The 11,975-nt window shown below is 65.0% G+C and overlaps 1 protein-coding gene across 7 annotated transcripts; it reads right to left on the bottom strand.

The window, feature by feature from the left end:
- Positions 1-1,622: 1,622 nt before the first annotated feature.
- Positions 1,623-10,783, bottom strand: GLI4 (GLI family zinc finger 4). 7 transcript variants are annotated; one of them, XM_017511501.2, is made up of 6 exons: positions 10,698-10,783; positions 10,185-10,389; positions 8,656-8,816; positions 7,901-8,114; positions 3,658-3,756; positions 1,623-2,631 (listed from the first exon to the last, which is right to left on the bottom strand). In XM_017511501.2, exons 2-6 carry the CDS (start codon positions 10,243-10,245, stop codon positions 1,730-1,732), a joined length of 1,437 nt encoding a protein of 478 aa, XP_017366990.1. In that variant the 5' UTR covers positions 10,246-10,389; positions 10,698-10,783; the 3' UTR covers positions 1,623-1,729. The 7 variants fall into 7 exon arrangements, with proteins under 7 accessions (XP_017366990.1, XP_037588344.1, XP_037588343.1 ...); XM_037732416.1 differs by lacking the exon at positions 7,901-8,114; XM_037732415.1 differs by lacking the exon at positions 10,698-10,783 and having other exon boundaries at positions 10,185-10,685.
- Between the last annotated feature and the right edge of the window lie 1,192 nt (positions 10,784-11,975).

The raw sequence follows: 11,975 nt of genomic DNA, 5'->3' as shown, positions 1-11,975 counted from the left end.
CTCCACCCCGCCCCCGCCCCACCTCCAGCCCCGCCCCCATCCCGACCCCGCTCCACCCCGGCCCCGCCCCTCCAGGAGCCCCGGCCCCTACGGGACAGTCCAGGACGGCGTGGAGGGCCACCGGGTCGTTCTCTCCGGTGGCAGAGGGCGCGCGGAGCGGTCCCTGCAGAGCCAGCCCCATCGGCCTGGCTGCCCACGCGTGTTACTGAACAAGGAGAATGCAGGCGTCCTCACCCTTACCTTTCAGGCCAACAGTCTCAACCCCAGGCCCACCGCACACCAGCAAGGACGACTCGAGGCGCCTGCCTCCCAGCTGATGTGGGGCAGACGCATTGCCCTCCAAGCCCGCACCCCTAGACTCGTTCTCGCCCGGCGCGGTGGAGCCTCCAGAGCGCTGGTGGCCATGGAGCCCCCGGAGCAAGGCCTGGAGAGGGAGGTGTGGGCAGGCGGGGCCTGGGGCCGCCTTCCCCAAGGGCTGCACAAGGCTCAGCACCGCAGGCTCCCAGGCGGTGGCGGGGGCGAGGGGGGCATTGCGGGGCGGGGCTTGTGGAGGGGACTAAGCTTCTGAGCTGGAAACGAGGTCCCGCTGTCTCGGCAGGGGCCTGGGTGGATGGCTGGTCAGGGAGCCCTGGGATTCAGCTGGTGCTGAATCATGTGACCTTTAGCAAGCCACGGGTCACCTCGGAGCCTCCAGGTTCTCTGGAAAATGGTCTTGCTGGGGGCTATGACATCAGACGCGCACTGCCCAGGTCGCCGCAGACACTGCCAAAAAGTGGGGACCATAGCCTTAATCTTCAACAGGACAGTGACCTCACACACCCGCCAGAGGCACACCTGGGGGCCAGGCCCAGGGTTCTGGACGAGTCACAGCAGGCGACACCTGGAGACGGGAAGTCTTGGAGGAGCCAGGCAACTCCTCAACCCACGGTGGGGCCCGCCAGCTGTCCTGGAGGGTACAGGCACTGGCACTCAGCACTTTGTGGCCACCCCCAGCTGAGCTCTCCCAGGGCTGTGTGTCTCAGACTCCCCTGCCCAGGAGCAGTGTCTCAGCAGCTCTGAAGAGGGTCCGGCAGTACCAGCCCACACCTGTCAAGACCTGAACACCCTGGACCCCACGCCCCAGGGCAAGGGGCTGGTGCAGAGGTGGCCCAGGCCACTGCTGCCCAGCGGGCCCCATTGAGTGGAGGCCGGGGGAGGAGGCAGTAGAGCTGACAGGGCGTGTGGTGAAGACCCTGGGGCATTGGGCAGAAGCAGAGGCCTCCCAAATACACAAGGGAACCGAACTGCCAGAGAGGCCTCGCCCAGGTATCAGATAGGAAGCCTGGCCAGGCCTGTGGGTGCCTCTAGGCAGGCCCTGTTCTCACCCCCTGCTCTGGGCGCACCCCCCACGTTGATGAGGGGGTGTCAGCGTCAGGCAGGCCAGACTACTGGTCTCTGGGAAGTCAGGACACCTCCAGGCCTCAGACCCTCCCCTAGGATCCTTGGGCCGCCCGCCAGGCCCCAGGGACCCGTGGCCCTTTGTGGCAGGTTGGTGGAGCAGCCCTATCACCCGAATCCTGCAGCGGGTCCTCGGGGATGGGAAGCTGCCCCAAGGCCTCGCCCAGGCAGGTGCCGGCTCCCACTTCCAACAATCAAAAAGAATTTATTCTGGACACGCGGCATGCGGTGCTGGGCAGTGCCCACGGAGGAGGCGGGGAGGCAGGAGACCTTGCCCCGAGCCCCCGCCCGGCTACTCGCGGTAGTGCACCCGCTGGTGCTGGATGAGCTGCGAGCTCTGGCCGAAGGCCTTGCCGCAGGCGCCGCACGCGAAGGGCTTTTCGCCGGTGTGGGTCCGCAGGTGCCGGAAGAAGTGCGAGCGGCCGCGGAAGGCCTTGCCGCAGTCGGCACACTCGTAGGGCTTCTCGCCCGTGTGGATGCGCTGGTGCTCGATGAGCACGGAACTCCAGATGAAGGCCTTGCCGCACTGGCTGCAGGCGTAGGGCTTCTCGCCCGTGTGCAGCCGCTGGTGGCGCACCAGGTTGGAGCTCTGGCTGAAGGCCTGGCCGCACTCCCCGCACTTGTAGGGCTTCTCGCCGTTGTGGATGCGCAGGTGCTGCGTGAAGTGCGAGCTGTGGCTGAAGGCGCGGCCGCACTGGCCGCACTCGTAGGGCTTCTCGCCCGTGTGGATGCGGTGGTGCTGGATGAAGCCGGACCAGCCGCGGAAGCGCTTGCCGCACTCGTGGCAGGCGTAGGGCTTCTCGCCCGTGTGGATGCGCTGGTGCTTCAGCAGCAGCGAGTTGTACTTGAAGCTCTTGCCGCAGGCGTCGCACCTGTGCGGCTTGGCCCCCCGCGCGCCGCCCTGCCGGCTCCGGCCGAAGGTGACTCCCAGCTCGGCGGCCCGCTCCGGTGTGTCCTCGGGCCCGGCTGCTGCCTGTGGCACGAGCGTCACGCGCCAGGCGCCCCGCGGCTGGGGGCAGGGGACGGCCCCGGGGGTCTGGCCCGCCGGCCGCTCCGCGCTGGACTCGGGCTCGAGGCCTGCGCCGCACCGGGCCCTGCGGGGAAGGCTCCTCAGGAGGCTGCGCAGCGCTCCGCCCGTCCCCGAGTCAGGGGCCCGCGGGCCGGGACAGCGTGGGGCCGGCTCTGGCTCGGAGTCTGAAATGAGAAACAGCAGAGGCGAATAGTACCAGCGTGCCCCCACCGTGGCACGGAGGGACGGGAACGGGGTGAGCAGAGCTGGGCAGGGGGCTCAGAGGGGACAGGGAGGGGCCGGGCCCCCAGTGGATGGGAGACAAGCAGGCAGGGGCTCAGAACGCCGTGCGCAGGAGGGCTGTCATAGACATGGGGGCGGGGGTTGTTGCAGTGTTACTCACGGCTGCTGGGACCACCCACAGTCACTTGGTGGCTGTGCAAGTGCACGAGAGCCACAGTGGCAACAGACCGTGGGTGGGGTCGCCCTCTCAGCTAGGAGGGAGCACTGAGTGCTGGTGAGGACCCAGAACCTGGGGGGCTCCAGAGGCCGCCCAAAGCCCTCACTGAGGCTGTGGTCCGTATGGGCACAGCTCCTCACAGGGCTGCCCAGGCCTCGATGGCAAGTGCCCTGCCACCCAGCTCCCATACCCACCCCAGGAGCTTCCCAGGCAATTCTCTGGCCCAGGTTCTCCTTCCAGGGACCTGATCTCAGACACCTGCTCCCCACCCCAGGGCCGCCCAGATGTGTTAAATCCAGCCACAGCACTAACATCACCTGGGGGAACCCAGAGGGCTTCTCATGGGGGAGGTGCGGAGGACCTGGACTGACAGCTCCAGCCAGGCTGAGGTGAGGCCATCTGGGGGATGAAGTAGGAGGGAACCCAAATAACTGTCTGGTGGATCTAGGGGGACAGTGGTGCCCTGAGCCAGAGGCCCCAGCCTGAAGCATGTGGAGGGGAGGGAGGAGTTCCTGCCTGTGTCCACCTGAGGCCACTGGGGCAGGTGGCCATGGGCTGCAGTCACCACCTTGGGAAACTTCAGTGACTGGACTGGCTTTAGAGTGGGGGAGGGGGCCTGGGAACAGAGGTGAGCTGGTGCCAGGGAAGGGAAGGGAAAGGGCCCCAGGCAGGGAGTGGTGCCAGCACTGGGGGTGCCATGTGCAGACTGTGGTCCCTCAGTAACCTGGTTAACCCAGTTCTGCTGACTTACCGGGCCAGAAGGTGTCTCTGCCCATCTCCACTTCCTCTATGTCTTGGAGATCCAGGTCAGATGGCTGGGAGAGCACCTCAGGGCTGGAGCCTGGGGGGCAGGGAGGCTGGGCTCACCTCCACCCTCTGGACCACTGCCCCCACTCTTCTGACCGCCACTTGCTCCTGGGCTGTGGCACGGACACAGCACACCTCCTGGTCCCCCCAGCAGCAGGTCAGCCCCGCCTGCGCCCACTCTCAGGCTTCTTTGACCATGAATGCCTTTTACCTTCCTTCCCAGCTCGGCTCAAGAGCCGCCTCCTCCAGGGCCCAGCATTGGGAGCTCATTCCCCTTCAGCCCAGTAAGCAGAGCCAAAACCTGGGGCAGCTTCAAAGCAGTTCTCCTGCAGCCCAGGGCGGCTTTGTCACCTTGGCAGGCTGTGGCCTGCCCTCCCCATCCCACCACTGCACAATGCTGCTCTGGAGCGGCCTCTCAGAGGGCTGGCCCTGCGGACTCCCACACTGGTGCCTCACAGAGCCTCCCCGCCTCAGCCCCAGGCCACTTCTCTGTCCCTCCGGGTCTCCCCGCTGTCCCTGCCGAGCACCCAGCCCCAGTGCAGGCAGCTGTTTCCGGCGGGCCCGCTGCACTGGCCCGATTCCTCAGGTGGACACTGAGGAATAGGGTGGGCCCATCCACGAACCCCTTTCCCCCAGGCACACCAGGCTTGGGCACCCAGGACCAAGACCCTCCTCACAGCCAAGACTTGCAGGTGGCAGGGGGGCACAGCCTTAACACTCAGAGGGCACAGACACAGGAGGGAGGGGCGCGGGCACCACCTGTAAGACATGGCTCCGCTGCCTGAGGCCAGTGGGCAGCTCTTCAGACGCCACAGGGCCCAGGCCTGTTTGGGGTCTCACCTGTCTCCTCAGTGCTGTGCTACCCTGGTGCCTCATCTGCCCTCTGCCCACAGCAGGGAGGGTGGCTCTGCCCCACCAGGCGGAGTCCGGGTGCCCCCAGCAATGGCAATGCAGAGATGGGCACAGAAGGACACAGGGCTGGTGTGGGCAGAGGCTCCCGTCCCCTTCTGGTTCACAACACAGTGCCTGGCTGTGAGCCTTTCACGGGCCTCTCCAGCCTGGCTGCTGTGGGGTGACCCTCTGAGCCCAGGCTGAGGAGTGAGGTGAGACCCAACATGGGTTGCACCACTCCAGAGCCAGGAAGGGCTGGAATGTTCAGCAGGTGGGGGCGGCTGCGCCACCTTTCTTCCTTGAGCCGAGGGTCCAGAACTGCTTGGCTGTCCTGAAGCAGGATATGGGGGGTCCAAAACCACCTTTGGGCCTTTCAGATACGCTCCCCAGTGTGGGGACAGGCCCGGGGCACTGGGCTCTCTGGGCTGTGACCATCATCCCCAGCTCGTGGCCACCATGTCACCCTTCCCTGGCAGCCAGGGGAGCTAGCTGGCTTGTTCCACAGATGGCCAATGCAGGGCAGACTCCAGCACCGTGCTCCTGTGGGGGGTGGGAGGTGGGGAGGGCACCACCTGAGACAGCCTTGCCACCTCTGACCTGGGCTGGGATGCCACTGGAGGGTACCTGGCAGGACTCTGAGAAAGCGACCTGCCATTCCAGCTTTGTTCCTGGGGCCATGCCTTGGCACTGACAGGTAGAATGTTCCCCGGGCCATCACTTTAAGAGGGCCAGTGACATCGCCAAGATAGGACATCAAAGCTGTTGCCGCCTGCAGGGTGCCTGGAGACAGACGATGCCAGCCGGTGTGCACTGTCTCCACCCTGCTTCAGAATGAGCTAAGGATGAAGCTCAGCTCCCTGGGAACCTGCCATGTTCAGGCAGGTCAAAGCACTTCCTAGACCCTTCTCTAGAGGAGGATGGGGGCTGGCCTAGGGTCGGGGCAGAACGCACACAGTATGGATCACCGTCACTCCACTGCCTAACCCTGGCTCCTGACACCTGCCCACATTCGGGCCGTTTCTGCAGAGCTGTCACCTGCCACCTGCTAGCTGTGCTGGGGCCGTGCCAGGTCTCCACAAGGTGCACAGCCGGACCCTGCTCCCCACCCTGTTGGCTCTGTGTGAAGTATCTCGCCTTGCTTTCACTGACCCCTCACCTGACCAGTGCCCTCCCACTGTTGTGCTGGGACACAGGGACAGTGTGGCCTGAACTGAAGCAGCACCAGGACTGCCCACCTGCTGGGGCTGGTCTTCCATGTGGAAGTGAGGTGGCTGTGCATGTCCAGGGACAGGCAGGAGGCGGCTGCTTTCCCGGCTGCAAAGGCTTTTCTTTGTATATGAGATGGCACAGTGAGTGCCGTGTGCCTGGGCCCGGACCAGGGTGAATTAGAGGAGCAAGCTAGGCGCTCACATAGCTGGGGGTGGTCAGTGAGTACCTAGAGTCCAGCTCTCTGGTGCCAGGGCTAAGCACTCCATGTGGAAAGATGCTGTGTCTGTCTCGGGGTGACCCTGCCCTGCCCATGGGCTCCTCCCTGCCAGGCTGTGCACTCAGTAACCCCCACAGGGCTACAAGCTCCCCTCCATCACGTCCTCCTGCCCACAGACTGCCCTTCCACCTGCAGGACTCCTAGGCAAACCTTCCAGAACTCGCTCAGGCAGCGCTGGCTCTGGTAGGCGTGGCCTTGGGCACAACACAGTCCCTAGGAGCTGTGCTGGGATCCTCTGTCCCCAAGCCCAGCTCCTGATCTGTGTCTCCACGGGGACCACAGAGGTCCTGGGAGATGAGGAACTGTGGCCCATTCCCAGCTGCCTGGTCTCGCTGCTGTGAGACTTGGGCTAGGCCATGGCCTCAAGCTGTGGGACCCCAGCTTCATGACGGCAGGAGGCACTGCAGAGAAGCTCACCCTTCGACTCCCCATGCCCTTCACTACCCTCCCCGCTGACAAATGGCTCCTCCTTGGGACCTGCCCTGCTCCCCGACACCTCACGGCCTGGTGCCCAGCAGTGCAGCCAGAGGCTGCTGAGGTGACGTGTGCCTGGGCGGCCCCAGGGAACCTTGGTCTGGCCACTGCAGACTTCGCCTGGCCATCGGGAGGCTGCGGCTCCAAGTTCTGGCTTGGCCCCTAACTGGTGGAGTGGCCCTGGGCAAGTTCCAGAAACACCAAGGTATCCCTGGCTCACGAATCTGTGGCCCCGGGCATTCCCAGAGAGCAGAGGAAGCTGGAAACTCCCAGAGGCAGCTCCTGCCTTCACTGACTGCTTGGAAGTTGGGACAGGAGCCGCCCATCGCCGAGGCCTGGCCCCGTTCTCTCTACACGGGGGTCACCCCTCATCTGCTCTGGTTACCTGCCAGCCTTCCCAGGCCCCACTGTGCCTCTGTCACAATCTCCTCCTGCGGGGAAGCAGCCACACCTGTGTCCTGTTTCCGGCACAGCAGGGGAGGGTGGAAGCTGTGGGTGCAGCCCCCACTCCCTCCTTCGAGGCAGAACCCTGGGGGTTTCAGGGCACTGGGCAGTGGCTCCAGTGCCCAGGAGGCTTCCAGGCCTGTGGAGGTGGCGACCCATGCCTAGTTTTCTGGGCCAGGCTGCCCATGGCTGGTGGAGACAGGGCCGGGGGTAGTGCAGCCCTGCATGCTCAGGGGGCCTGGCCCCAGCCCCTCCACGAGCCCTAGGCCCAGCCTCCGCCTGGGCATCAGCTTCTTATCCTGCAGAACCCGGACTGCAGTCCCCCTCAGCCTGTGTCCTGTACTGCCCCAAGATGATCTGCTGGGCTGTCCTCACTCAGATGGGCCCCCTAGAGGAGCCACATCTCGCCTGACCCAGGGGGGTTGCCAGGGCGTGGCCTGAGTCAGATGGATGCAGAGTGAATTCTGCCAGCCTCTGGGCTTCCATGTCCCCACTGGTAACAGGACTGGAAGACTCCCCTCAGCTGTCTACAGGTGACATGAGATGCCAAGTGCGGCCCTGAGATTCTGACTGAGCGAGGGATGAGGAGCACAGTCCTTGGGGGCATGGGTGGGGGCCCAGCCACGGCCTGGCACAGCGTGTGCTGTGGTGGCCTGGGATCCTTCCAGGTAGCCCCTGGCCAGGACAGGCAGCCCGTGGGTGCCTCTTCCCGGCCTCCTCGCAGTCCCAGGGGAGCTGCTCAGGACACAGCAGCAGAGACGGCATGCCTGCAGGCTTCTGCTCCTTGGGGGAGTGGATCCCAAGCCAGCTGGCTCCCTGTTCCTCCAACTCACCCTGGTCCTGGCTCCTCGGGGGAGCCCCCTGTCCTCTCTGTCCCTATCTGAGTGCCCACCTGAGGGCCCCATGCAGCGCAGCTGCTCTCCACAAGCCTCAGCGGTCCCTTCAGCCACCAGGACCCCAACTCCCCAAGAGGGAGAGCCTTGTGCCAGGCTGCCCCTGTTCCTGGGCCAGGCACCGGCTCTCCAGGCCTGACCTATGTGGGGCCTTGCCCCTGCTGTCAGCAGCTCAGGTGCTGGGTTGGGCCATGGGGCTGTAGGCCAGGCCTCCTGTGGGACACACAGCAGAGATGGAGTCTCAGGGTCGCTGACCTCTGACAGGGAACAAAGCCCGGGTACCACAGGGCTGGGACTCCCCCACACCTCAACTTCCAGAGCCTGCCATGTGACCATGAGGCCACCCCATTGGGGGTGGAGCAAGGCCAGCGGTGATCACACCCAAACCAGCTTGGCAGAGACTATGGCCGCTCCATTTCTGCATGACAAAGACTCCGACGGGAGAGAGCTCCCGGACATGCTGGACCCAGATTTTGAGGTCACTTTCCCTCCTATACCCCAACTCAGGAAACAAACAGAATGGGGGGAGCCATGCCTAGGAAGCCAGAGCCCCAGCCCCAACCCAACCCGATCCGATCCGATCCGTGCCCAGCCCCAGCCTGAGGGTGTGGGAGCCTCAGCTGCTCAAAGAGCTACACAGGTGTCTGTCTGGAGGCACCTCTTAGCCAGCCAGAGTGGCAGGTCAGAAGGAGACGGGGCAAGAGATGTGGACAGGGGATGCAGGGCGGAGGGCACACGGCAGGCGGGTGAGTACCATGTTGATGCCCACGGAGGAGAAGTCGAGGCTCGTGGTGCTGGGTTCCCGGTGTCCCTGGTGATGAAAGACTGACAGGGGATGGGACAGAGGGGGACTCTGGAATGTCCCCTGGGGCTGCCATCTTCCCTGAGACCTGCTGAAGGTGTCACACCTGGGACCTGGGGAAAATGAAAAGCATGGCAGATGAGGGGTGGAGAGAATGTGGGGCAGTGCAGGAGGAGGCAGCATGCCAGCTCCCAGGGGAGACGGAGGCTCCTCCACTCCAGGAGGAGCAAGGACGGAGGGTGAACCCACAGGCACACACAGGCCTGGTGTTCCTGGCAGTCTGGGGACTCGGCACGTTTATCCAGTAAGGAATAACTCTTTGAGTGCCTGGGCGCAGTGGCTCACACCTGAAATCCCAGCACTTAGGGAGGCCGAGGCAGGTGGATCACAAAGTCTGGAGTTCAAGACCAGCCTGGCTAAATGGTAAAACCCGATCTCTACTAAAAATACAAAAATTAGCCAGGCACAGTTGCAGGTGCCTGTAATCCCAGCTACTTGGGAGGCTGAGGAAGGAGAGCCACTTGAGCCCAGGTGGAGGGTGTAGTGGGCTGAGATCCTGCCGTTGTACTCCAGCCTGGGCGATAAGAGTAAACTCGGTCTCAAAAGAAAGAAAAAACAGCTTTGGAAGGAACTCGTAGGAAGTGGCCACTGCCTGGGCAGCACAGCAGACCTGCTGAAGCAAAGCTCCTGTCCCAGCATAGGCTCTGGCATCTCCTTCCAACCCATGGCGTCACCCCTCCCCCAGAGAAAGGCAGATGGCGTCTTCCAGAAAAACCTCAGTTGCTCTGGCCTGTGGGAGGGCTGAAAACCGAAATATGCCTGCTGGCGCATGAGTGTTTTGGAGAAAATCTTAGCAAGGCTTTTCCTGAACAGCAGAGGAGAGGCATTTCCAGACAGGGGAACCCTCTTCCTCAGACACTAACAGAGTCCTCAGAGGCTGCAGGCTGGTACCTCTCGCCCAGCCCTGCCACAGCCCTGGGAGACTCACTCAGGGCTCCAAGATACTTCTTAGTTTGGTTTGCAAAAATGGCTTGAGTCCAGTGTGAGAAGTGACTTTTCTTTCACACGGTGCTAGAGTAGGAACTCCTTATCTGGGGCAGGGAGTGAAGAAAGGAACGGGAAGAACGGACAAAAGTTAACGGAGACTCAGATCTAAGGACAGCAGACAGTGCCTGCCTGGAGGAAGTGGGAGAGGCAGTTCCCACACGGCCGCCACCCCAGTGCCCGGCCACTGGGCCAGCCTCCATCCCCTAATGGTGGGAAGGGTCGGGCCGCCGGGGGAAGTGGACACAGGGTGGGGCTGCAGGCGTGACTCTGGGCGCAGGTCCTCCACCCTGAAGTCACATCTCAAGTTACTTAGCCAACTTTTGGGGACATCTGGTAAAAGGGCCTGCTAGATCACCCCGACCCTGGCTGGGCCCCCAGGACTGGGCGGAGGCGGCCGTCACAGGGTAGACGCCCCTTTACCACCACGGACGCACAACTCTGAGCTCCAGGCTGAAGGGGGAGGGGGCACTCCTGCCAGCGGCCCGGGGGAAGCATCTCCGCCCCTCGGTTCCCAGCCGCGGGGGAGCGGGCCCGATCGCCGGGAGCTCGGCGCAGAGCGCGTCTGCCCGGCAGTGCTGCGCTGGGGTCCGGCTGCTCCACGCTCCCGAGTGGCGGGACCTCCGGGCCTCAGTTTCCCATCTGCAGAATGGGGACGACGACAGCTGCCTTCACCGGGTGCCTGGGAAAGGCGCTCTGAGAACGGACACCCGCGACCGCCACGGCCAGTGGGCTGGGGGGGTCCGCTGCTGCCCCGCGACCACCCTCAGAAGCCCACCCCGCTCCCCGGGACCGGCCCGAGGCCAAGGTCACGGCAAGCGGCGGCTGCAAGGGCGGCACTGCCCGGCTGGGCGGGGCTGCACCGCGGAGAACGGTGCGCGAGCTCGGACTGGGCTGGTTCCGGGCGCCCGGAGCCGCCACCGCCGCCGCCGCCGCCCGCGCCCACTCACCTTCCGAGCGGGAGGAAGCCGCCGCGCGCCGGCCGGAAGTGCCCGGCCCCGCCCCACTCCGCCCGACCGGCGCGCACTTCCGGGGCGCTCTGGGACTCGGGAGGACCGCAAGCCTCGGTGGCCGCGTGGGGGCGGGGCAGGGAGCCAAGAGGAGGCCCCGCCCCGCCCCTCGTGGGCCGCGCCCGAGCGTGGCTTCCGCGTCCACGCGGGCCCGGATCCCGCCCGCGCTTGCAGAGCGCCGGGGCGCCGGGAGCGGCGCTGCGTGGGAGGCCGGGGCCGCGGAGCTCTCTTCCTGACGCCGGCCCTGCAGCGCCGGGAGCCAGCTGGGGGCCCGGCGCTCGTGCGCGCGCCCAGGCCCGGGCTTCGGGAGCTGCCGGCGCGGTCCCCACGCTGCCCGCGGCCCCTCCGTGCACGGCAGGCCCCGGAGTTCTCGGCTGCAGGCGCTTCCACGTTCACCTCGCGAGGCCACCCCGCCGCCCTCCCGGGTTCCCAGCTCGGGATGTGTCCGCCGCGATGGCCACCAGCCGCCGGGAACCGCTGCCAGACGCGCGACCGCCCGTTCCCCTCGCGGGGGCCCCGGCGCCCCCGAATCTGCCTGCCCTCCAGGGGCGTCCCCGGGTTCCCCAAAGTCCCTCCACGGGCTGCTTCCTCATTTTCCTCTTGTTCAGCCAGTGTCTCCCTCAGTCCTGTGCTTCCGACCCGAAAAGAAAAAATGGTCACTTCTTTCTGGGAAAAATAAACGGCCGGGGGAGGGTTCTTTGCCCCATTTGAGCAGAGGTGCAGAGAGCGAAGGCCAGGAGACCCCCAAGCTGGAGGGGCGCGGGAACAGAGGGCGGGCAGCCTGCAGATGGGCAGCAGCTGCCTGGTGCCAGGGTGGGCGCTCAGGGCTGTGTGAGCAGAGAAGGAGCCCCCAGGTCGATGGGGTGCAGAAGATGCTGGGCCGAGGTGACCAAGGCTTGGACAGGAGCTGGGGAGAGCAGTAGGCTCGGGAAGAGATGGCTGCCAGGGAAGGGCCAGCCAGCGGCGAGATGGGTGCCTGGCACAGCTGCCAGGTGGCTCAGGTAAAAACTGCTAAGTGCCAAACATCACCAAGGTCTCGGAGCAGCCGGAACTCTGGACATCACTGGTGGGAAGACAAGGTGGTGCTGCCATTCTGGAAATCGGCTTGGCAGTTTCTTAAGAAGTTATGAGTAGGGCCTGGTGCGGTGGCTCACACCTGTAATTCCAGCACTCTGGGAGGCCGAGGCAGGTGGATCACGTGAGGTTCAAGATCACCTG

Source organism: Cebus imitator, unplaced genomic scaffold, assembly GCF_001604975.1.
Source record: "Cebus imitator isolate Cc_AM_T3 unplaced genomic scaffold, Cebus_imitator-1.0 Scaffold449, whole genome shotgun sequence".
Lineage (NCBI taxonomy): Eukaryota > Metazoa > Chordata > Mammalia > Primates > Cebidae > Cebus > Cebus imitator.
This window is presented reverse-complemented; position numbering and strand designations above follow the sequence as displayed.

Excerpts from the sequence above, each read along its gene's own strand:
- GLI4 (XM_017511501.2), bottom strand. The coding sequence starts at position 10,245 with ATGCTTCCCCCGGGCCGCTGGCAGGAGTGCCCCCTCCCCCTTCAGCCT. Across the intron at positions 8,817-10,184 it reads TCAGCCTGGAGCTCAGAGTT|GTCCCAGGTGTGACACCTTC; the intron begins GTGCGTCCGTGG and ends CATTTTCCCCAG. Across the intron at positions 3,757-7,900 it reads GCGCTGCATGGGGCCCTCAG|GCCCCCCAGGCTCCAGCCCT; the intron begins GTGGGCACTCAG and ends CCCAGCCTCCCT.